Consider the following 24,522-nt stretch of genomic DNA (forward strand, 5'->3'; position numbering starts at 1 on the left):
AAATTGTTACACTTTTATTTAAGGCATTTTATTATAATACAAATCATAACAGTCACCCTGAAACAATGTCATGCACTGCCTTGTGGGGTAACCTCAGGGATACAGAAACATTCTGGGAGGAATCCCTCTCTTCACCATTGAGTGATGGAGACAGATGAGAGGAATGGGAAATGTCCAGTGCAAGAAAGGGAACAGTCCAGGTGACATCAGTCTTTCATAATTTCAGAGTTCTGGTTCTCTGTTGCCAGTTTCAGCTGTTTCTCCTTCTCCCAGTACCGGTATCCTCGCACTGCACACAGGTAGCCTCCATACATTGTCAGCAGCATCATCGAGGCAGAAAAAGCCCGATAGCCAATATCAGCCAAACGCTTTCCCGACACCATGACGACAACTCTGGAGGAAATCAGGAGCAGGAGTCAGAGCCGCAAGGCAGATGGATGGCGAACAACTGATAACTCAAGTGTCCTCGACTGCAATATGTAGGATATTCAAAAGGAACTCTAGTTTTTTTTAAGTGATTTTTTTTTTTATAACTACTCGTAATTTTGACACATGAAACTACTAGAAGCACTGGGGTTTTAGAAAGGTTCACAGCACAAAATTCACAATAAAAAGGAGGAAATCAATTAAGAATTAATCATTCTGTAATAATTTTTTTTAGTATGGGTAGGTTTTTAATTTTAGTAAAGAGGCTCAGGGAGAAATACATAGCTGAAAGCCTGTAAGGAATTGTTGCGCCGTTTTTATCATAATGTAAAAAATCACCACTAAATCTTAATGCATACCACTCATCCATAGAAATACAGCATTCCAATAATTTAGCTAACTGGCATTTATTATTTAATTATATTGTATAATATACAGAAATGAAGGTGACATGACATTTAAGAATATTTTCAATCTTTAATTGGAACACTACTAGTTTAGTCTTTCCCAGCTTCAAAGTTAGGGTAATTTTCAGTGCATGGAGAATTATTTTATAACAAATTCAAATGTGTTTTAGAAATTAAACAATTTTTCTACAGCTATGTGCAACGTCACAAAACAAATTTGAAAGATTTGACAATGAAATGACTAAACATGGTAAAGTTAAGCACAATAAAGAACAGTTTCGGGTGAAAAAGCCCTAAAAATCAAATCTAAAACTCCCAACTATTTAAAAAACGTATCCCGAGTCAAACACATTCTCCCTTCAAATTAAACCATTTTCTCTTGAACGCTCACAGCTCAGGTTGACAAAGACTTTGGAATCAACAGCTAAAAATGTCTCGAATATGTTTGTATTTTCTTACCTTTCCTTATTCAGAAATTTAACCACAGCAAACGGTCGTTTCTTTACGTCAATGTCAACACACCAGGAATCCAGATATTTAGCCACCAGCTAACTAACCTTCGTGTTCATAGGAAACGGAAACTGTCGCTCTGGAGGAAATTCACTCTTGTCCGGACAAAACTAGCAGTGACTTAGTAGAGCGCCACCACACGGTCGGGAGTTCACATCTACAAACTGAACTCTGGCTCTCAAAAAAACACCGGAGGGAGCTTTTACCAGGATCTCTTACGTTATACCATTAAAAAATATGACGAAGTTTTTTTTAAATTATTATTTTAATTAGAAAAAAAATTAAAGCCTGGTTCCTTTAAATTGGAATATCAGTTGTGAAAGTCGGAGGCTTCTTGCCAACCCCATAACTACAACATTTTCACCCGGAATCTTTTTTCCGGTACACACGTTACGATGGCAACATGTTCGAGTTGTGATACCTCTGATGCTATGGCAAATGACCCTGGTGCTGCTCCTTACGGAAACTTTATAAACTACTACAGCTTTAATCCTCCGGAAAACCGCTTGAGCCTGATCCCAGCAACGCTGCTGCGGGATTTAGGTTACAGGGACGGCGGAGATGAGCCCACGCTCATCCTGGACGTGGGGTGTAACTCAGGGGTGTGTGAGTCTGGGGCCCTTCCGGTTTTCGTCGTTACATAAAAAGCACGTGGTGATTAGTTGGCAATAGTTATATGCGATTAGGAAAAATGTGCACCACAGTAGTTTGCGCCATTTTTGTCTCAGCTGTTTTCTTTGTGTCTTAAGTAAAATTCTAAGCTCTGTTGTTGAACGCTGACATCTTTGTTACATTGATCCCACACTCCTCCAGGAACGTTAAGCGTGGATTCTGGCTAGACGAGATTATGCACAACGTGTTTTCAGTTCAGATGTGCTGCTCCTACACTGTTACTTTAGTATATTTAAATTTGTTGTTGTACTGGTTGATTATTAAACATGTCTGCAGTGACAGTGGCTTGTGAATCAGAATGTTTGGGTTTTACATTTGTGATTCCATTCATTTATAATGATCCCCACAGACTGAAATGCCATCCCAAAGCATGACAGAGCACCACCGTGCTGTATATATTATATACTAATATGGCTTGTGAAGATTTAAACCCGTCTCTCCACAAGACAAGTTAACCTTAAGTTTCACTCCATTTCTTGAGTAATTTGGCATAATTCAGGTTTTACCCATCAACAACCAATTACCAAAAAATCTTTGAAAGACCTATAGAGGTCCTGTTAAAGTTTTGTTCAGTCACTTTGTAAAAGTTATGTTAATTCCTGGAAATGAAATACAAACATTTAAAGGAATAGTTAATATTTTAGATTTTGCTGAGTAATCTGAACTGTAAATGGAGAGATTCTTTCCTTTAAGATGTTAAAACAATAACACCTGCCCTCCTGTGTCTTCCTATGTTTGAATACCAGGAACTGAGTGTGGCCCTCTACAAGCATCTTGTAGAGGAGCCAGAGCAGAAGTCCGAGAGGAACACAGTTCACCTTCTAGGGTTTGACTTGGATGAAACTCTTATTGAGCGGGCACAGCAGACCAACCCCCTGCACAGCAACATCTCCTTCATACAGCTGGACATCACTGAGGAAACCGACCAGCTGCAGGAGTACCTCAGCCAGCAGAGTTGCTCCCACTTTCACCTGTGTCTGTGCCTGGCAGTCACAATGTGGGTCCACCTGAACCACGGAGATTTGGGCCTCCTGCAGCTGCTGTCACGCCTTGCCTCCATCAGCCACCATCTCCTGCTGGAGGCTCAACCCTGGAAGTGTTACCGCTCTGCAGCCCGTCGACTCAGGAAGCTGGGCCGCTCGGACTTTGAACACTTCAAGACCCTCAAAATCCAGGGCGACGTAGCAGAAAGCGCAAAGGAGCACCTGGAGAGACAATGTGGCATGGAGCTGATCCAGAGCTTCGGCAGCACCACATGGGACCGTAAGCTGCTGCTTTTCAGACGGAGATGAGTTTTATGTGGGACACTTTAAAAGAAGCTGGACTTTAATAATTGTGGACAAGAGATTCCAAACCAAACATTTTTCAAAGTGATATATAAAATACTTGAATACTGCTCTCGGTATCAAATGTTTTATTGGGTTTCACCTTCTAAAATGGTGAAATCTAAGCAGTTTTGGTTCATAGTCTCTTTCTAAAATCTTTTTAAAATTAAAAATTTTGTTTAGCACCTCATTTATATAAGTATATATACAACATTATATAAGGAACCTTTAGCCTTTTAAAGTCATTCATTTATATATTTAGAGTGCCATCTTTGTTAATAACCAAGAATCAATGTGCTTTGTAGAATCGGAGATTGATCAAAAGGTGTTCTGGAACTGTGTGCAATGACTCACTGAATCAATACTTAACATGAATATGTCAGCTTTGTTCAGAATAAACTAAAACATTGCTGTATCCTTCGCAAAAATCGTGCAGATGAGATGGAAAACCAGCAGATCCTCCTTCAACCCAACAATAAGTTCCCCCTAGATACATTCATATAGTTTTATTGCACCAGTTTACCACAAACATGGTATCAAAACAAACTGGTTTGATTCATATCCAATTAAATCCCTGATCCTGATCGAGAACATAGAGAGGGGTAGAAACCACGTCCTCCTGCAGAACCTGGGGAAGTCTGAGCGGACTGACTAGGGGGTTGAAAACAGAAACAGAGTCAGAATTAATTTCTATGGGAAAACAAAACACAGAGCACAGAATTAAAGGTAGCAATATCTCCATCAATGACTCCAGTCAGCGAAGAGGCACAGAACTGAGCCGAATGGAAAGTAAACAGAAAGAACTCAAACCTAATAACAGCAATGATGGCAAATAACACATAAATAAGAATACTACAAGAAAATGAAGATTGAGGAAAACTGCTGTGTCCTCCAGAAGCCTAAGCCTATATTAGCACAACTACAGAGAGCCGAGGAAACCTAAAGTCTAAGTAAAAATCTGCTTCCCATTCTCCCTTAAAAACTCAGGACTACTGCAGCCTGAAAACAAAGTGCTCTGTTGGAAACATACAGAACAATCAGATCTTTAAATATGTTGGACCTCACTTATTTAGAGCTTTAATCAGTGGATATAGAAAGTCTTCACACCCCTTCAAATGTGACCAAGACGAATATTTTCCACTTCTCATGCAACACAAATCATGTGAAGTTCAACGGAAAAACAAACTAAAATCTTTTAGAACAATAAAAAAAAAACTACAATAATGTGGTTGCATAAGAGTGCCATATCATTTTATGATGGGAGGAAGCCATGTACAATCACCCACACATTTAAACTCACGTTAAAATGGGACATGTTCAAACCTGTCATGCTTTCAAGCGCCTCTGATTAACCCCAAATAAAGTTCTGCTGTTCTAGCGGGCCGTTCCTGTCATTTTCTTTGTCGGATCTCACAGCAAAAGCCATCATCCACAGAGATCTTCTAAAGCTTTAGGCTGGTCTTATCATCTGTCCGGAGATCTGTACAAATGACTTCGAAGGCATTAGATAAACATGGAACCCTGTGGAGACAGTCATCATGCAGGGGAGAAAATATGGCACAACAGTAATATTACCAAGAACCGGACCTCCCTCCTCAAGCAGCGACGAGAGAACTCCAGGTCAGACGCCTGGCAAATAGTGCTTGAAACAATCTCCATAATTAATTTTTATGTCTGGGCTGTGGGTAAATATTTCAACAAACATTTTCTCACAAAGCATTGTTGTAGAAAAATGTGTTTTTACCAAGACAGAGACCGATGATTGTCACTCAGAATCAGCTGTATTATAATCTTGCTAGAGAGGATTTTTTTTACAGCATTGGAGATGCGCTCAGTAGTGCTGCCAAGACAAAGCAAAGGTTCTCCTTATAAGCTACAAGTTTTCAAGGTAACTCTCATGAGACCCAGAGAGACGAGGTGAAACCTGTTGTCCTAAACATAATCTTAACAGTGTGGCATACATGTTATCTCACACACTGAATAGAAGGTTGAAAAACCATCTCTGTAAGACTAAACAGAACCATCTGTCCTAACCCTGGAGGCAGAAGAGAATAACACAGAAGGGTTTGAATACTTTTATCAGATCCTGCAGAGTATCTAGTAGAAAAGAAAGTAAGGCACTAACATTTTCCATAACAGCATTTTATTGTTTTGATGTGGGGCAATAAAGATATGCTAAAATGTCTAATACCAGCTAAATGTATCAAAAAGTCTAAAAACACGTGAAAAAGTGTCCGATGAAGCCATCGTTTCAAAAGGCGACAGAACGGCATAACCACAGTGAAGCAGGGTGGTAGGATCATCGTGTTTCCTTCAGCTGAAACAGGAACCTTGGAGTCAAAGTGGAGAGAATGAAGTTCTAAACACCAGTAAATGTGGACGCAAAACCTTCATCCTTCCGCTTGAAAGTTGGAGATGAACAGAAGCTTCATCTCTCAGCATGTCGACGACCCAAGACATCCGTTCAAATCAACGAAAGACTGTTTTAGCACTCGGCCAGACCAAAAGTGGAAACCATCAGGGGATGCCATGCCGACCGACGTCTTCCCATAAAGTGCATGATTATAGAAATACGTACGTTAACTGATTACCCACCTTCAGATGCTATTCTGTCACAACAAAGGTTATCTGGGATCAAATGTAACTAAAATGATTTACTTTTGTCAACGATATACGACACACACACTATTTTTCATCATTTTAATTACAGAATACTAAAAATAACATTACATAAAATGTCTTTTTAAAAGAAACCATTGAATATTACAAAGGTTGTAAATCTTGTAAAGTTAGGATATAAAATCTTTGAACTGTGGTGCATAATTGAAAAAGAAAAATAAATTCCATAAAATGTATATATTAACTGTTCTACTACATTAAAAAAAATGAGATGAGACACAAAATGCAGACAGACGAGATGAGTCGACACCGCCATTACTGCGGTGAGCTCTCCTTTCAAAGGAAGAAAGACCCGAGATGCACAGTTTGAACCACAATCAGCTCTAGTTTTCCAAATATGCTCATTCAAGGAAAAAAAAAAAGAGGGGGAAACAATTTACAACAGAACAACTGAGCTCAAGAGACTGCAAAAAAAGTGACTTGGTGACTGCTCCCAATATTCACACACATCTCGGCTAAACTGGCCTTGGTTCCGTTAACATACTTATTTCCTTTCACACTGTACAGAAAGATGTGAAAACTTGGAGAAACCCCATAATCACCCGACCAAAACAAGGAAATCTGATGAGGCTGCTTTCTGGCTCCTAACACTATTTTCTCCTGTACAACCATTCAGTCAGATTCACCGAAAGCAATCATGAGACAGACGTGACATGAGGGGACACATGCGTCGTCCAACAGTGCGCTTGTTTTCTTCCTCTTCTCTCTGAGTGTGGAGTCACCATGTGCCACTTCACCGTGAGCCCTTGTTGTAATTTCATCAACACCAAGAATTCAGAAAAAAAAAAAAACAAAAAAAAAAACAAGGATATACCCGAGGACATTCAGATCCCGTTTCTCCCGCATCCAAACAGAGGTATTTCTGCCATGTGGGAGAGAAACTGTGCCACGGTGTTGGTAACAGCCACAGAGAGCGGTTTGAATCATGCCGAGTGGCACAATCACTGCTTTTCTTGTGCCGTAGTTAGTGGTTTCTGTGACCCATGAACGCGGGGAAGTGATATGAGAAGGAGGAAACAGATGATAACCTAGGGGACCGCTTGGAGGACAAAGGGACATCTGAGACAAGCTTTAGGAGGAGAAGAGGCGAGTAACCAGCAGAGCTACTTGTTTTGGCTGCTGAGACAGCTAGAGGATTTCCATCAGGCCTCCAGCTGTAAGCTTCATAATGCTGTTCAGGTTCAGAAAAGTCCCCCTGAGTTAGTGCACGCAGAGTCAGGCAGGCCTCGGCCCACTTGTTTGTAGAGAAACTCACATGAAGAAGCATTGAGGAAAAACAAAATAAAAATAAAAATCGCATTTGAATCAGATCAAGCTTAGAAATCGCTTTGGAGAAGGTAAGCTTGACTTTAGTTCATTAGTCTGTGTTTAAGGTGGTGTTAGTGTGGATCAGGGTGGGGAAAGAGCAAAGGCAGCCACCTGAGTCCAGTTTGTTTCTCCAAAAACTCTGAGAAGTACGCTTGTTTTCATTTGAATGTGCGCTTCGTGTTGCCCAACCAGAGACGGGTCTGTGTCGTCGAGCATGCGTCATCTTTCTAAGTCTCAATCTGAACATCGGTCCTGATTCAGAAAGTGGTCAGATCTGGCCAACAGGCGAGTGGTTTGGGACCTGGTCGGGTGCTGGTGTCGAAGGGTATGCTGACTGTGCGTCGGTCAGGCAGACAGGTAAGACAGGCAGGTGGGCTGCGACGCAGTTTGAAGGGAAGTGAGGTTAGATCAAAGGAGCCGTGTCCATCAAGCCTTTGTTTGGGTCCAGGCTGGCGAAGAATCGGACATCCCGGTCCTTGTCGGACTGCAGAGCCATGACGGTCTCTTCCAACTCGTCAGAGTAGGGACAGCCGGGCTCCTTAAAGTAAGCTGAACACAAATCTCCATTAGTGGGAAGTAAAGCTTATACTTAAGCATAAGTAGAGAAGCTGTCTGAAAAATGTCCATCAGCGAGTTCATGTGAAGGTTACCTTTCTCCATCACGCTCTGCCTTAAAGCCTTGGCCACCAGAACACGGACGTTGGCCACTGGGTCAGAGGACAGGCTGAGCAGGCTGGGCAGGAGGTGCTGGCTGAACTGATCCATGGGCATGCAGTCCTCCTCCACAATGGCCTTCAGGAGAAACAAAGTAACATTAAACCGCCTGCTCTCAGACGCTGAGCCGCAGCAAGCAGCCAGGGAAACGGCATTTATGGTGCAAAGATGTGACAAAAAAACAAAAAACAAAACTCAAATCAAACGGGTCGAGCAACATCTTTCCACAGCAGTGTTATCAGTAAATTCCTGATGGTCGACGCATTCTCATCAGCCTGGACTTGACATGACATAAAACATCCATTGTGGTGTAGAAAAAAATGAACACTATTTCACAATAAAAGCTTAAAAAGCCTCACTGAAAGCCAGAGAAACATTAAGTGATATTTGAATCTAGTTTGTCCATGAGGTCCATCAACGTGACGTCGTTCCAGAAGAAGTTAGATGAGAAGAATTGTACAGACCTGGCAGATAAAAGCAAACGCCTGCCTCCCCACCCACTTGGGACAGTGGCAGAACCTGACTGTGAGTTCGTTGATGAAGTTCTGACCCAGGTCATCGGCCCCGCATGCATACAGTTTCTGGAGGATCTCTACTACCTGAGAGCACAAAGTGACGACAGTAAAAATAAGCCTCCGGTCTACATTGAATGAAAAACAAAAGTCTGCGAATAAATGGATGTTTCTGTTCAAATTTGTAACGTAAATGTTTTTATTTAAATACCATAAACATGACCGATACATCAATCTAACATTCATTCCTCAACAGATCGACCAAAATCCTGTTCACTCTCTGACGGGAACTCACCAGTTTATAGGAGATCCACCTGACCTCTGACACCTTGTCAGAGCAAAGAGTGAGTGCTATTTGTCTGAGGTAGTCGTAGACGTCGTAGTGGCTGTACAACTCTATGATTAAGATCAGCTGTCTGGGGGGGAACAAAGACAAAGGTAAATACAAACTAAAACAGAAATCTGATCAACGTATTACAGCAAAGGACCAAAGGGACAAACATCAGCTCTGCAACAATGATGCCAGTTAGGTTGCTGGCTACAGAAAAAGCAAACTTACTCTGCCAGCTCATATCTGAATCTCCAGTTGCGACTGTTGTCTGTCACCATGAACTCCTGCAGCTGGTACAGATACTCCCTCCTCTTGTCTGCGTGCAGTAGCTGCAGCAAGTACCAGAGAAGCACAAACCAGCTTGGTTATCGGTGATTTGCCTTTTCAGTGCGTTTTCGGCGGTTAAATCCGAGATCGTACCTTCAGAAAGTCATACAGATGTTTGAGCACCCCGATGCGAACCTCGTCCAGGTCTTTGAGGAACCCGTTGAAGATGGGAACCAGATCAGCCGCTGTCAGCTGATCTCCGAGAATCACCGCCAGCTCATGGATCGAGAATGCCAAAGTACGCCGCACCTTCCACTGCGTGAGAGAAAGCATCAGCCCTGAACCTGCAATCTACTGGTTGCATGAAGCCTAATTCTGAGGAGAATGCAGCAACTGGGTGCTTTTACATTCAAATCGGCTGTGACCCTTAACCTTTTGAACAAAATAAGGTCAATTTAGAAAGGTTTCATATCTTTTTTTGCAGCAAAATCACAATTAAGATTTGCCCAAAGTAAAAAACAAAAAACATCCGTTTGTGCAATTTAAGTCTTGGAGAACAGATGTTTGGGGCCTAATACATGAAAACATACCATCTCAGACTTAACCTAACTGAAAAAAGCATTTTGATAAAAAAAAAAAAAAAGAAAAGGTAAAGTATACTTGTACGACATAAAAGGCAGTTTATGAAGGAACGTAAAATGATGCACCTGAACCAGATCTCTAAAATGATTTTTTTAATGCTTGCACAGAAAAAAAAAAAAAGAGGTGATTTTTAGACTGCTGTGACGAGCCAACTCTGATGTGAAAGATTCAATGGAATGAGGCAGATTTCTCACAGCGAATCTCTCAGAGCAACCGCCACAGAAACGACTCTGGGCATGTGCAGACAACAGCAGCAACTATTTGTCCAAACACGTCTCCCAACTGCTCAGCTTCTGGCATCTCAGGGTAAACCTGCCCTGACATTAGACGATGGTTCTTAATTAACTGACATATACTGTAGTCCAAGCACTTCTTCGCAATATGTATATAGCATACAGTGATAACAATAAATGTGCTATTTATTGTGCAGATCTAATTAACCGTCTCAAGCGTCACACCTCTACAACCAGAGCCACGTTAGGCCTCACAACAAAGCGTTCAGGGCTCTGAAAACCCACATTTATGTTTCAGGAAAACAATGAAACATTCAGCTGCAAATTCATAAGTTTCCTAATGCTCAACTGCTTTACATAAAATCTAACGCAGAACACTACAGCACAACATTCTCCCCCTTTTAAAATAGAAAAAAACAAGTGGCATTGTCATGCATTTGCTTTAAATGACACAACAAGCTAATGTGTTAGAATAAAGTAACGGGTACTACTTTTTGTTGCTGTGGCATACTGCACTAAGTACCGTGTCAGCGGAGTGATATCGACTTCTTATTCTTCAGCACTTGTTACAGTAAACATTAAACCGGCAGTCTGTCATCCTTAGAATGGTTATTTAAGTGAAAAACATAACAGACAAGAATCAGAAAAATGTTTTCATCCCATTTGTTCTGTTAAACAAAAAAACCTACATAGACATGTCTGTTAAGAAGTTAAGAGCCCTGTGATTGGCTGCTCAAACAACAGCTTAAACATCTCCCACTGACACGAAGCCTGTGCTACAAGCAGCCGTGTTGGAATCAAGCCGATCTAACCCTGCGGTCTCTCTCTGATGGCTGGATTTCCACTCCCTACCTGCACGTCACTGGCGAGCGTTTCATACGTGTCCTTGAGGCAATGCCAGTTCTGTCGACCAAGAGTGAGCGCCACACCGGGCAGGCTGAAGGCACAGTGTTTGGCTATCTCCGTATCCACCGTCTGCGCCCGGGCCGGGTCCGTCATAGAGAGGTACTGATCCAACAGCTGCTGGGGGATAATGTTCTGCATATACAGGGTAAAGAGACTACCATATAATAATAATAATAATAAAACAGAGGTTTTTAAAGCAATGTCTGGAACATTAGAGGTATGTGCATGTTAGCAGCGCAGACTGACCTGGATCTTCGGCTTGTCCTCAGACACTGGGCTGTGAGGACAGTCATCCTTTTCCTCCTCCTCCACACTTTCTATTAATTCAGACTCCTGAGAAAAGTGGAAATCCAACGTGACAAAATCAAGGAACATCCAAGGAGTCTACACACTGAAACAAAATCTCTCCCAACAATAAACTGTCGTCATAAAGATGACAACAGAGAGCCCAGTTTCTGCCTTAGGCTAGACGTGTCAGATATGTATGAAATGTAAAGATGACAGTATTGACATCTGAGTTGGAAAATAAATGGAAAACCACCTGATGTACCACAGACACAGGACAAGTTCATGTAGTAGCAGCTCGTTTTCAGCAGTAACTCAATGGCAACTTGTAAAAATATGGAGGGCATAGCGGAGACAACTGAAAATATTACTCCAGCAAATATACGGCGACGCAAGAGTCAAAACAATTTACTGTGACTCCAGTCTAATCATATGTGGATCTAACAGATTGGTTGAGTGTTCTTCTACCATGCAATGTGGAGCCAATTATCAACACCGTCTCTTATTGACATCAGTAGGTCTCGGTTTTCTCATTAAGCTTATTTTAAATCTTGATCATACAAAGTAATCCTATTATGACACTGGTGTTAAACCTGATGCTGAACTGTAAACACCTTAAATCTTTGTATCATCGATCCCGCAACTTCATTAAAGGCTTGACATTTTACTAAACTTGAATGATCTGAAGCGTCTCTTACCAGAACTGGAGAGTTGGGAGAAGACTCCTCCTCCTCCTCTTCCTCCTCCTCTTCGGGCTCAGTCTGTGTCTGCTCGTCTTCTTGCTCTTGGACCAGGCATGGTTCTGAAACTGGAGGCGTTTCTACTGTTTCCTCTGTGCCTGTGGAAGTTTCCTCTGTGTCATCTGACTGAATCTGCACAGATTTATTCTCCACCAGTGGGCTTTCTGGGTTGGTTTCTAGTAGCACCTCCGGCTGCTGTTCAGTCGGACTGTTGTCTGTTGGGCTGTCAAGTTGGGCGGCCTTCAGAGCTGCTGATAATACTTGAACTTGAGCTGGAGGTAAATCACATGCGTAACTAAATCTACATGCCAGTACATCACCAGAAATCTCACCTTACACGTTCTGGCTCCACATACTCACCTTGTACATCAGGATCATCAATGTGAGGTTGCAAACAGTCCAAAACCTTCTGGATCTGATCACTGGTAGCTTTGCCATGGCTGGATTTAGACTCGGGGCAGTTTTCTTCAAGTTCCTCTTCTCCTGCCTCTTTCTCTGTCCCTTCCTCTGATGTCTCACAATTGATCATCTCCAGTTCCTCACTGATGTCAGGTAAAGGCGCTCTCCAGTAGTGGAAGGAGTTAAAGCTCTCGTCTGTGTGCTCCGTTTCTTTTGTGTTTTTAGCATTATTTGCAACCAGGTGGGTGTTGCTGCTACCCGTCACAGTCAAGCTATTGTGCGTCTTTGCGGGAACAGAGAAATGGCTGTCATCAAAGTGGTTCACGTCCTCGCAGTCTGGCGTGGACACATGCTCTGGTGATGGCGTGGCCCTGCCATCCTGGTTGGGAAGTGTGTGAGTGATGGTTCTCTCTTTGTGGCAGCTGCTAATGTCGGCACAGTTCAGGGAATTTAGAGAGCAGTTGCTGCAAAGAAAGAACATTTCAGACACAATGAGCACTTCCTTATGTTGGAGGAATAGGTGGTAACTTTACACACGAGATGTACGCTAAAGTTACTATTGAAGCATTTTTGAAACTCTTTACAGGCGAGGTTTTAAGGTTAAAAAGAAAGTGAGTTTCATTTACATTTTTTTGAAAATGAACCTTAACACAGAGAGAGGAGGAACAGGTTTATCGTCATGTCTTATGAATAGCCATGACTCATTCAACCAGTGACTAAGCTTCCCGAGCCAACGTGACACTCCAATGAGGCGACTGTGGAAGTAGGAAGAGTAGTCGTCTTGCAATCAGAAGGTTGTGGGTTCGATTCCAGCTTCCTCCTGCCATAGGTCGATGTGCCCCTGGGCAAGGCACTTAACCTCAAGTTGCCTACTGATCTGCGTATCGGTGTATGAATGTGTGAGCGTTAGTGAGTGCGATTGGGTGAATGTGGCGCTAGTGTAAAGCGCTTTGAGCGGTTGGTATGACTGGAAAAGCGCTATATAAGTTCAGTCCATTTACCAATCTTTTGTCGGTCAAAAAGTAATTATCTAGAGCAAAAGTGTGACAAATTTCTGCAAGGTAAACAGATTATTACCACACGTAATTCCTAATATTTAGTCCCCCCCTGGAAAAACAAATAGCAGCACATCACTTTATAACTCATCACTCATATAAACAGAACAAACCCGATCTTACTGGTGGCCCGTAGAAACAGAGATCTTTAAACTTCACAGAAATGCTCACTTAAATCTTTATCAGCATCTACCTCAACCATTTATCTTTAGGAATATTAATTAACACCACAAAAAATATGATTACAGCTTTTAAAAGAGAAACGCACACCAAGAATGCAGCAGTTCATCTTGTCAAGTAACACGCGTCTGTTGGCGCTGAGGGGTGCTCTAACAGAACAGACTATTGGACCTCAGCCTTGGATAGTTTTATGAGAATAGTTGATGCTTCTTCTTTTTTCCAGTTTTATTTATATAGCGCCAATTCACAACACATGTCGTCTCAAGGCGCTTCACAAAGGGTTTGGAATGGTGCAGGGTTGTTGGGGAGGTTAGATTAAACTACTGAGTGTTAAAATTTAGCCATTTTACAATGGGCTATGTGTAAGGGTACTAAGTAAAATAATAAACTGATAAAGTTTGTCCATCTAGAGCCCACTGATGGTCATTGTTATACTAAAAACCACAAGGATTGAGGGTACCCGTCTCTGTCAGACTGATTATAACCATTGGAAAAGAGAAGGGGTCACACAGGTAGCAGAAATGTTTGCACCTCAACCATAACTGAGCTGGTTTAGGCTAAACCTGACTCCTCCTTACTCCATCCAACAGGGAGGGAGGAAGGCAGAGGGAAGAATAATTGGAGAGTGTTGTTCCTGTTGCATTGTATGAAAGGTGGGTCACTTTAAAATGGGCTAAGTCCATTCAATCGAATCATATATTCTGAACAGAACAGTTTCAAAAAGGATCATCAGGGAGTCCTTCCAACAATCCTGGTGTGTGATCCGAAAATAAGGAATTGTTTTTTTAATGCGCATCTAAAGCTGCTGGTGTGTGTCGCTTTTAAAAGCATAACTGGAGTATCTGCGGATTTACGGTCCAAATCTGATACTAGCATAGAACCACAGAGAAGACACTAAAAATACATTGTCTGAGATTTTAAATGGAAACAGACATCCCTTATCAATACTCAGGTTAAGTGTGCATGTTGCAGCCCATACTATCCTCCATAAAATATTACCTATATTTCCCGTTACAGTTCTAACTCATTTCTTTCCCCTTCCTTGTGTGTTAAAATGTGTTCTTCTTTATTGTATACATTTCACTATTGCAGTTTTATTATATTAAAATCAATCTAGTATTGAGCTAGGGGTGCACCGATTGCAGTTTTCTGGCCAATCACGATCTTTAAAATCCCGACCTGCTCATTCCGATTTTTGGCCAATACCGATAAGGTCACAATACACCTTCAATGTTCCAAACTTATTTTATTAAAAAACACTGAATAAAACCTAGGAATATAAAAAAAATAAAGGAAAATAAAAAACTTGTTTTGACTGCACGAGACAGTGCTCTCAAATATAAATGAAAAGTTTAGAGCATTGCAGTTCCTTTAGCCTTTCATTTTTCATATTTTAAAAACAAAAAACGTGCACACCAGGTTAGACAAGTAGATAAGATTGGTTTCACATGTAAGTATCGGCAATCACCCAAAATGGATCAGTTGGTACAGCCGATCAATTAACGGATGCACCCTTACATCGAGCAAACATCAGAACTCCAAATGACTACTGTAAACCCAGTCAGTAAAAATCCTTCGTAAGTGGGGAGCTTTAAATCACTATCTGTAAGACTTCCTGCCACATAGAGAAACATCTCTTTTCTATTTTTAACTTCCATCGGTGTGTGTTGATGACAAGGAAACTACAGTTGGCATCCAATCTGTGGCTTACGATTCAGCAGTTAAAAGGAAAAGCACTACTTCTTTTCAAACACAAATAAAATGACGCCTTTTGCTTCAATGGGCCCTTAATCTTAAACAACTTACACCTATGAATGAAACGTAGCTTTGAAAGAAGCTACTGCTTTCCAACATGTTTAAATGACCAGTTTTCCTCATATGTAGACAATGTAGAGATATAGAACAAGCGTATGACATAGAACTCCTGCAACCTCGTCCAGTCTTAAGAAGTTAACTGTGTATCAGAATCATTACAACGAAGGTCCCTGATCTCCTTACCTGTCCGATGTACACCTGGGGACCTCTGGAAGAGCACCATCTTCCCTGAAATGAAGGCCTGTGCTGGAAGGGTTGGCAAAGGTGGAGATAAATCTCCCCAGAGACTGAAAGGCAGCCTGTCGCACCTGAAGGTGGAGAGGATTACTTTTACCAGACTTAAGAGTTAAGAAACCAAAATATAATTTACTACCATCTACAACACAAATGTAATCCAAAGACATTCAGATAGCATGCAGCTCTGATTCTTGGTTTCTATGAAACAAAAATTAGGTATGTTAAAATGAACCCAATTCTAAATGTAGGCTCAAATCAGGCAGGCGATGATGATGATCTGCAGGCCTTTATCAGAAACATTTTAAAAGTCCACATTTACTTCTTTTGTTAGTGTAATTTCCTCTTTTTTACCGTTGCAATAAATGTGCCAATAATTTCTACATATTACACGTTTCCTGCCAGTTGGTAAGACTTACCCAACGGGACTGGTCGCTGATGAGGTTGATGAACAGGGGGGACAGTTTTGAGCGTCGCACCTCTGGAGAGGTGGAATTTGAAACCGTCATGAAGCACTCAGCACAAGCTTTCCTGATGCCCCAAAGGCTGTCTGAGCACAGGTTGAAAAACTTGGGCATCTATGTAAAAAAAAAAAAAAAAAAAAACCCCACTGTGAGTGTTTGAACTGCAGAGATTTGTTGACAGTCAGAGAATTAAAGAAACTATCGGCCTTTGAATGGAAAGCATATATTACATCATTGTAAACTCAGAAATTGACAAAGGAAGGTGCAGAGCAGCACGAAATAAAATATGACATAAAAAGTGTTCTGAAGGCTCACCAGAAGTTTTTCTGTGGCTTCCTGGCCAACAATAGAGCAAAACTCCCCAAAATTACCTGCACACACCTGTAACAAATAAACAAACATATTAGGAGGAAACCAAACTATTACCAGGAATTTCATATGACCAGACCTAACACATAAAAAGGTAAGAGTAGGGTACATTTTTTGTAAGAAAAGCTTTATGTTACGTTGAGATCTTCAGTGATTATTAGGAGTTTCCCTTCACTTTCACTCTAAATATGTGCGAATATGTCAGGACGTAGCTAAATTAGAATTATGGAGAGATCAAAAAAATCCCTGGCAATGTTTAACCACATTTGCAGCCCTGACACCAACTGGCACCAGTTGGACATTAACATTCCAGATGGAAAACAACGACCTAGTGTCAGCGAGGCTGCAGAACAAAACAGAACCGAGGCTGATTTACACTGACGGAGCAACACAAACACAATTCAAATTGACCTGACATAACTGCTCTCCAAGCCGTGCTTTAGGCTACAACAGAGCAACCAACCTGAAAGTCATTTCAGAGTTTTGATTGCGTCTTAACGTGAAAAAGGAAATGTTTTACCTTGCGTACTTGGAAGAGTCTGGCATCGCTGCACAGGTCGCAGAAGCGTGGCAGCAACAGATGCTCCACTGTGTCCTTGCTCAACATGGTGACGACTTTGCACATGATCTGTGTGAGAATGGATGTCGTTATGACGATTAGTTATAAGGAACTTACTGAATGCAGATCATGAGCTGAGCTAAGAGTGATTCAGAAAGCAGGGTACATTCAATATGTGTGAGAAAATCTTAGGCAATTTGAACAAGTGAAATTAATTAGCTCACATGTATGTGCGATAAAAGTGTAGCCGAGTTTATATTATCATAATCAAGGATGTTCTACTGGTCAATAAATGTATTTATAATCACATTTTTGAACTATCACTGTTAAATAATGTATTGCTGTGCATATAAGAATCTGTCATTTAAATCAAAATGGGTCAGACTTTATTTCCGTTGGATTTTTAAAATAGGTAGTCTGATGCATAAATCGGGTTTCTTACAGCAACTGCCTCAATTTTGTAGTCATCATCACTGCTTGGTTCTGTCAAGTCGAGCAAAACAGGACAAACTTTGATCTCCATGTCCGCTTTAGAGATGAGACCCTGCTCCAACAAAACAAGAAGTGCTGCTTGACTCGTCTTCCGCACCTGCAAACGATGAATGGGCTGATTGTTAAGTCAACATAAAAAAATACACAAAGGCTTTCTGTTTTTAAATCACCAAAACATTCTTATTTGCACCGAAAACTGCCCACTACTTTTTGTTGATCACCCGAAGAAGTGATTGTGTGAAACATACCTGGTTATTTGGGTCTGTAAGATACCGAACCACAATGGGTACCAAGTATCTAGAGAAGGCGGCTGGGAAATTGGGCCGACTCTCGTGCAAAAACATTGCAATATTAGGAACTTGTTCCATCAGTTCCGATCGCACCGTGGGCTCTAAGTACACACATTACAGTATAACTTTAATATACCGAAATAAAACAAGACAAGTGACAAAAAAATGACAAGAAATTACATCTACCTCCATCTTCTGACATTCTGGCAATTGTCTCCATGACACTGATAAAGTCATTTTCATTGTCACTGAACTCCCGAAGCACATCAAGCAGGCCACGTGCCACGATCTGCCTAGAAAGCAATTGCTCCAAGTTAGTGGTATGCCTGCCAATACCTACATGGGTGAATAACGCAAAGCACAACACACAGCTCTGAAAGCGATGCCAATTACATTACACACACACACCAACCAGGAAGGAAGAGGTTGGCCTAGGTCTGCACATCTGAGCACAAAAACAGTGGTGTCGATGTGAAGAAAACAGCTGTTATCAGTATTTGCAGGGGCACACAAGACACAAACACACTAAATTGCCAAAAGTATTTGTCTGTATACTTCTACATGCACAACTTTGATCACATCCTGTTCTTAATCTACAAGCTCCAATCTGTTGATGGACCCACCGGTGCCACCAATAGCAACTTTTACTGTTCTGTAAACACCTTCCACAAGGTTTAGGAGTGTGTTCATAGTTAACTGCAGCCTCCGCTTTAATTCATCCCAAAGTTGTTCAAGAAGGTTGAGGTCAGGACTCTGTGAAGGCCAGTCAAGTTTCTACACACCCAACTTAATACACCTGCAACAATGGAAGTGATTTTTAACACTGGAATTCATTGATTTGGTGGTGGGACCCAATACTTTTGGCAATAGAGTAGGACTTTAGGTTTGCAAGGTTATTCATAAAGATGCAACAGTTTATCAGCCAAAAAGAGACACTTTAGAATAAACCTATATATAAAAAAAACTAATTCTACATCAGGAGAAACATTTTTGGAAACAAACAGTATTTAACATTCCCTCACTGAAATTCAACACAGTAAGCTTAATAAATATTAAAACTATGGTGTTGCAATGACATTATCTCACTGTGCAGCCCAATATGATTTTTTATTTGGACCATACATATTAGTTTTTATTGCAGCATAATTTCCTAGTAATGATTGACCTCAGTTAATTAAGAGATCATTTCCATGTGAATATCTGTCAACATTTTCATCAGCCATCAACATACCAACGTCTTCCTAATTCTGGTTCATTTTCTGACATCTTTTTGTTGCAAAGTCCTACAGGGCGTGGCATTAGATTGTCAATACACAACGTTAACAATATCTGTGGGTGCTGAAGACAATAGATTGTTTTTTTTTAACTGGTTTGCTAGTCAGATGGCTCTGGTGGCACTGCTACTGTATATTTTTAAAACACAAGTCCTTGTCACCTTAGTTAGTAAGAACAACCATTCATTACATCACAGGATATGCAGAGTGTAAGTTGTATTTTAAATTAATAAAGAGGAAACAAACTAGTATCATTTGATAAAAATAGGAAAACTGCCTTATTAGGAATATTTGTTAGTTTTGGTAGAATTAACACTTGTGAGTAAATATAATCTACGTGATAACACCACCTTTACTTTAAACATTGATCCTCAGTAGATGCGACTGTTAGATCATTTCATCTCTGAAGCTTTACCAGCAGCAAACAGGTGGAGCACAGGTTACAAAAGAGTTTGATGATCTTAGGGTTTGACCTGTTTAAAAGGACCGTAGGATTAGGAGTCTGAACTCAACTTACCTGTTGAACGTATTGTCGCTGAAGGCGTACTTCTCTAACCTTCCCAGAGGAGTTAGGTTGTCTTGTCCAGCATCAAGGAACGCTGTGATACGGATGCCGTCACAATCTGTAGCATAGTCATCAAATCCAACTGTTGGAGGAAATAATTTGCTGTTATTGTAAACTGGATCAAAGTCTAGAAAAAGTATACGGCAGCGGTCTTGTGTGATGCCATGCTGGAAATACACTGCTTAATGTCAGAAGTACACGAACTAGAAATGTGTTAGTTGGGGAGTAAAGTGCAGGTTTGACCTTAGCATAAATATGCTGCAGCTAAATAAAACTTATTTGGCTAAAATAAATTAGTTATGTAAGGTTGCCTAAAACAATGATGCTTCAAAGAAACGTTATTGTGCCAGTTCCTCACATTTTCAAGACCGATCATCTATAGTGTCTGTCCTTTATATTATATGGATTCATTGGTATACTTACAGTCGTCCAGATCATCATGGCCATCTTCAAAGTATAAAGATAGACCTGCAACAGTACAAAAGTTGGTGGGAGCCTTAAATTTCAGCAAAGGTGTCTTTATCATACAGTTTATACATTTTACAGTTTAATAAACACTTTATAAACCTACTAATTAATATAATGTAACGTGAATAACAGTATTTGCATTAAGGTTACACTGGGATGACCGAATTCCTTTCATCATTTTTTTCCCTCTTTCCATTTTGAAGACACAATTTGAGTGTTTCATTCATAAAAGACGCTGGAAACTATTCACTACAATGGCTTAAATAAGTAAGATGAATACATGCATCAATCTACACAGCGCCCCCTACATAACGAAAGAGGCAGAGAGATGGCACGTTTAGTGACCAACAATAACTCAGAAGGGAGAGAAAAGCTCCATGAAGACCGACGACAAATCACGGTGGACTCTGTGATTAATCGCTCAGTAAAAGTAAAGTTTCATGCACTGAAGTCACAAAATATTTGTAGTGATGCGAAACAAAATATCTACAACAATGGGATGAAAGAATTATTATTTTTATTTATATAAGATTCATTCAGTGGTCCAATGAAATACCCCTACACCCTGACGTTATAATTAGTTCAAATATGTGTTCTCTCAACTAATGGTCTGTTAAGATGCTATTCCTGGTAAACAGGCGCTGCATTAAAGCAAGCACCGTTTTCCTCTTGCTTCCCACAAGTACCATAAATGTCATAAATAAACACCAAATGCACATGTTTACAATAATGTGAATTTGTGATGATTGAAATTTTAACCTTTGGCCATCTCTCAGTGAACCTCTGGGAAGTTCTTTCAAGACTGGAAAACTACTCCAGGTGACCGCCTCATGAAGCTCATGGAGAGAATGCTAAAAGTGCAAAGCAATAATCAGAGCAAAGGGCAACTATTTTGAAGAATCTTATTACACACTTTTTGTTTACCATATAATGTCATGTGTGTTCATTCACAGTTTTGTTGCCTTTGCTGAGAATCAGGACAATAGCCCCTTTTCCGTTGCCTGTAGAAAGCCTCAGGCTTTGGAAAGCTCAGGTTGCGTTTCGATACAAATATACCCGGGCACTGTCACTTTCAAGGGGCTTTACTTACACAGGTACATGGTCCTGGTCCAGAGTAGGTCTTTTTAGCTTTCCCCTGGATTTGTTAAAGGGGTGGGTTTGTTTGCAGTGAGGCATGGTGCCAGCAGCTTATTTAATGGCAGAGGTTACTATACAAATGAATGGTTTTTATATCATTAATTTGGCACAAAGAGTAGTTTTCAGATGTTTTAAAGCAAGAAAGGTGACCTCAAAGCTTCATCTGTGCAGTCAGTTTATTCAGACAGATCCTACATTTAAATGTCTGAGTACTGGGAGCAGTGGAGCTCTGTTTACAGGCTGGTCTGGCTGCTAAGCTAAGCTAACCGGATGGTTGGACTGGGACTTCCCTACTAACCGCTGCCTGATCTTGGCCCGGCATTCTGGGAATTCTCGCTACCTGTTCTCTGTTTGTGGCGCCTGAAAGTGAATATAAAGTGTTCAGTAGGTATATGGCGAATAATTGCAAGTACCAAAAAATAAAACGGAATATTTTTCACCAGAAATTTGTGACATTTTAAGTTATTGTTGGCATTAATTATTAAGGATTTTGCCACAGTTCTGCAAGACAAATATTTTTAATGTAGTTTTGATGATGAATATGTTCTGTAGTTATCTGATATGAGTTTACCTGATGATAATAAAACAAAAGAAGGGTGTGTTAGTCAGTGTTTAGTACGAGATTCCCTGGGATTCCTGTTACCGGGGTAAAACAAATCCTGGGGCTTTCAGTGGAAAGGGGGCTAATGTAAATAAAGTATCATGAAAATAAAGTGAACCGTTAAGTGAGAAAGTGTATCTAAAACTTTCAGTAATAGTTGCTAATATTCAATTGACATGGATGTGGTTGCAAATGCCAGGAGTAACTAAGGTGCGTGAGTGTTTAGCGTCTGACACACCTTAGGAGATGCGAATGTGAAACCTTTTTTTATATGTCTACTTTGGTTCTACTTAAAATTATAACCAGGTCTAATACTTCTGGTGTTTATCTTTTTGTTTTTAGATTTTCATCTCTTTACTTAATTTGAGTCTATTTTGTCCAAATATACAATGGGAACATATGTTATTTACTTTTTGATTTATATATATTCAAAAGTCCCTTGTCGCTTCACCCTATTTGAGTCGGTTTTTACACTTTATGGTTAAAACCTTAGTGCATACAGATAATCTCTCACAACTCAACGTTTTAAATTGTTGTTCCGCTACAAAATTCCACTTTCACTTTACCTAATTCATTAATATTCTATTCATTTTATATATTTTTTATGTAGTTTGATATTAAAGTACATATCTGACATTAAAACACTTCACCAAACAGGGCTCTTAGAATAGATTTCATGAGTTTTCAGACAGAGATTGTTTGGAAAATGTACAGCTCAAAGGTGGAACAAAAAGGATAATTATGTGACAAGATGACCATACGATTTAGTAGGATATTTATTCACATCGTATAATTGCAACATTGAGATTGAGAAAGCCTTATATCCAGTTTACCTTTATAAGCAGTTCAGTTTGCTTATTTCTTTAATCCAATATAGGGATTAAACATAGAAGCTCTGTGACAAACATATCCAGAACCTGATTATTTGGCTTTTTAAAATAATGGCCATGCATAAAAATTGTCATCAAATAACTAGAACTGCACACTATATACTGAATCTTAATTGTTCTAACAATATCAGTGAGTGAAATATCACAATCACAAAGGACAGCTTGGACACAGTGTTTGGTCGGATAATATATTGTATGTATTCATGCTTTAAATATCAATAATAGTTGGATGGTATAACTGCCCTTAATAGCCACATCTAAGATTTTGTGGGTTAACCAATATCAACAAGATTATCACACTTTTCATTAATACCATTGCTGTTAAACATTTCCCTGATATTGAACAGCCCTTCAACATTAGTGTGACAAGAAGATGACCTGTGGTCTTACTTACAATTTATTACTTGTATCTACCAATCTATTCCTTAATCTAATTCATTTATATAAAATGTTCGAATTGCCAGTTTCCATGCCGGAAAATGACCGCAAAACTCTGGAATCTCTTAGAAATGTTTTAGCAGCCAACTTAAACAAAATGCCAGAGAAATATTATCTGTATGACGATTGGTGCCACTGACAGCAAAATATTCAAATACATTATGCCTCTTTAGGTACCAACGTTTTTGTTATCCTTTGTTTCAGTTGTGTACATGTATATTGTTGTGAACGTACCATTATTACTAATAAAGAAGTACTGCTGATGGGGCATTTCCTGCATTGACCAGGACATCCTAAACCTGCTTGATTTTAATAGTTAACACACACACAAAAAAAAAAAAACGCCTTTTTTTTATTACCATTCAGCCATGGATGTATCACAACACAAGTTAAAGCAAGTTAAAAGAAGAGCTCAGAAAGCGTTCCAGGAGGGGAAGAGTGTGTTTACAGCTGTTGAGGCTAAAGAATGTACACCAGATATAAAAACAACCTCAAACTTGAAGCGATGCTATAGGCCTGGTGTTTTACAACTTAAATAGAAAGCGTTACGATAGATTTTGAGGGAACCCCTTTATCCCCAACGACCAAGAACAAACAATCAACTCTTGTTATGGTATACGACAGAATTTGGTCAGCTTATGGCTGACACTGACTGTAGCTACCCGGCTAATGTTAGCTAAGTCAACTCGATAGCCTTTGCTGTTCACAACAGGTCGAAAATAAATCCAAACTAACGAGGTAATCTGTATTTAAATAAAACTGCCCTGGTGATTTTATAAAACAACATTCTCATATGAAAAATTATTTATTAAGAGTACGTTTTTTTTTTTTAAATGACCCATTTCGACACCCCTGATTAGCTCTCGTTAGCGAACAGGCTAGTGTTGCTACACCGCTAACACGACTTGCCCAAGCCCTGTGCTAGAGTCGGCTTTCCTAAACTACCATTACACTAAACAAGTGGTCAGATATTTAGTGCAGTTCAAGTGTTACAAGAATAAAATAGCACTTTACCAATAGAAATTTTCCAAAACTTTGTAAGAAAATATGATTTAAAAGTGCTGTTACCTGCCATCTTGCGTATCGGCTCGGCTTTGCGGGCTGCCTATCTGCCTTCTAATTCGCTTCCTACGACAGGGATGCTTTTCATGGCAGGGGTGCCTTTTTCGACACAACACCGTCCGCCGTCCCGTTACGGGCTGCCACTCAAACACAGCAGCAAACTACTTCCTGAATGTACTTCCCAGCGCTGCAATTTGCCAACTAATAATGTTTTAAACAACTACCGTTACTATTGTTTCGCAGCTCTGGCACAAACTAGACGTAAGTGAGCAT

General features: G+C 40.2%; 3 protein-coding genes across 3 annotated transcripts; 1 reads left to right on the top strand and 2 right to left on the bottom strand.

Annotated features, from left to right (window-relative positions):
* Positions 1-12: 12 nt before the first annotated feature.
* LOC124856674 (cytochrome c oxidase assembly protein COX14 homolog) lies at positions 13-1,438 on the bottom strand. The gene is made up of 2 exons (XM_047347399.1): positions 1,293-1,438; positions 13-393 (listed from the first exon to the last, which is right to left on the bottom strand). The coding sequence occupies exon 2, from the start codon at positions 381-383 to the stop codon at positions 207-209; it is 177 nt and encodes a 58-aa protein (XP_047203355.1). The 5' UTR covers positions 384-393; positions 1,293-1,438; the 3' UTR covers positions 13-206.
* Positions 1,439-1,589: 151 nt separating this feature from the next.
* On the top strand, positions 1,590-3,411 carry LOC124856673 (pre-miRNA 5'-monophosphate methyltransferase). The gene is made up of 2 exons (XM_047347398.1): positions 1,590-1,945; positions 2,762-3,411. Exons 1-2 carry the CDS (start codon positions 1,739-1,741, stop codon positions 3,305-3,307), a joined length of 753 nt encoding a protein of 250 aa, XP_047203354.1. The 5' UTR covers positions 1,590-1,738; the 3' UTR covers positions 3,308-3,411.
* Positions 3,412-6,026: 2,615 nt separating this feature from the next.
* On the bottom strand, positions 6,027-24,476 carry ppp4r1l (protein phosphatase 4, regulatory subunit 1-like). Its single transcript, XM_047346941.1, has 20 exons — positions 24,256-24,476; positions 20,077-20,121; positions 19,606-19,735; positions 18,001-18,107; positions 17,773-17,915; positions 17,475-17,621; positions 16,994-17,101; positions 16,420-16,485; positions 16,060-16,218; positions 15,590-15,714; positions 12,318-12,820; positions 11,916-12,229; positions 11,179-11,265; positions 10,879-11,064; positions 9,305-9,466; positions 9,113-9,213; positions 8,849-8,969; positions 8,506-8,640; positions 7,978-8,119; positions 6,027-7,876 (listed from the first exon to the last, which is right to left on the bottom strand). The coding sequence occupies exons 1-20, from the start codon at positions 24,260-24,262 to the stop codon at positions 7,731-7,733; spliced, it is 2,934 nt and encodes a 977-aa protein (XP_047202897.1). The 5' UTR covers positions 24,263-24,476; the 3' UTR covers positions 6,027-7,730.
* Between the last annotated feature and the right edge of the window lie 46 nt (positions 24,477-24,522).

This window comes from Girardinichthys multiradiatus, chromosome 20 (assembly GCF_021462225.1).
Source record: "Girardinichthys multiradiatus isolate DD_20200921_A chromosome 20, DD_fGirMul_XY1, whole genome shotgun sequence".
Taxonomy (NCBI): domain Eukaryota; kingdom Metazoa; phylum Chordata; class Actinopteri; order Cyprinodontiformes; family Goodeidae; genus Girardinichthys; species Girardinichthys multiradiatus.

What these genes read in the sequence shown, in the direction of transcription:
- LOC124856674 (XM_047347399.1), bottom strand. Translation starts at nt 383, where the DNA reads ATGGTGTCGGGAAAGCGTTTGGCTGATATTGGCTATCGGGCTTTTTCT.
- LOC124856673 (XM_047347398.1), top strand. Translation starts at nt 1,739, where the DNA reads ATGGCAACATGTTCGAGTTGTGATACCTCTGATGCTATGGCAAATGAC. An exon ending in ACGTGGGGTGTAACTCAGGG is followed by an intron (nt 1,946 to 2,761) that starts GTGTGTGAGTCT and finishes TTTGAATACCAG; the next exon opens with GAACTGAGTGTGGCCCTCTA.
- ppp4r1l (XM_047346941.1), bottom strand. An exon ending in CAGAATGTCAGAAGATGGAG is followed by an intron (nt 17,916 to 18,000) that starts GTAGATGTAATT and finishes GTGTGTACTTAG; the next exon opens with AGCCCACGGTGCGATCGGAA. An exon ending in GACTCTTCCAAGTACGCAAG is followed by an intron (nt 16,486 to 16,993) that starts GTAAAACATTTC and finishes TATTTGTTACAG; the next exon opens with GTGTGTGCAGGTAATTTTGG.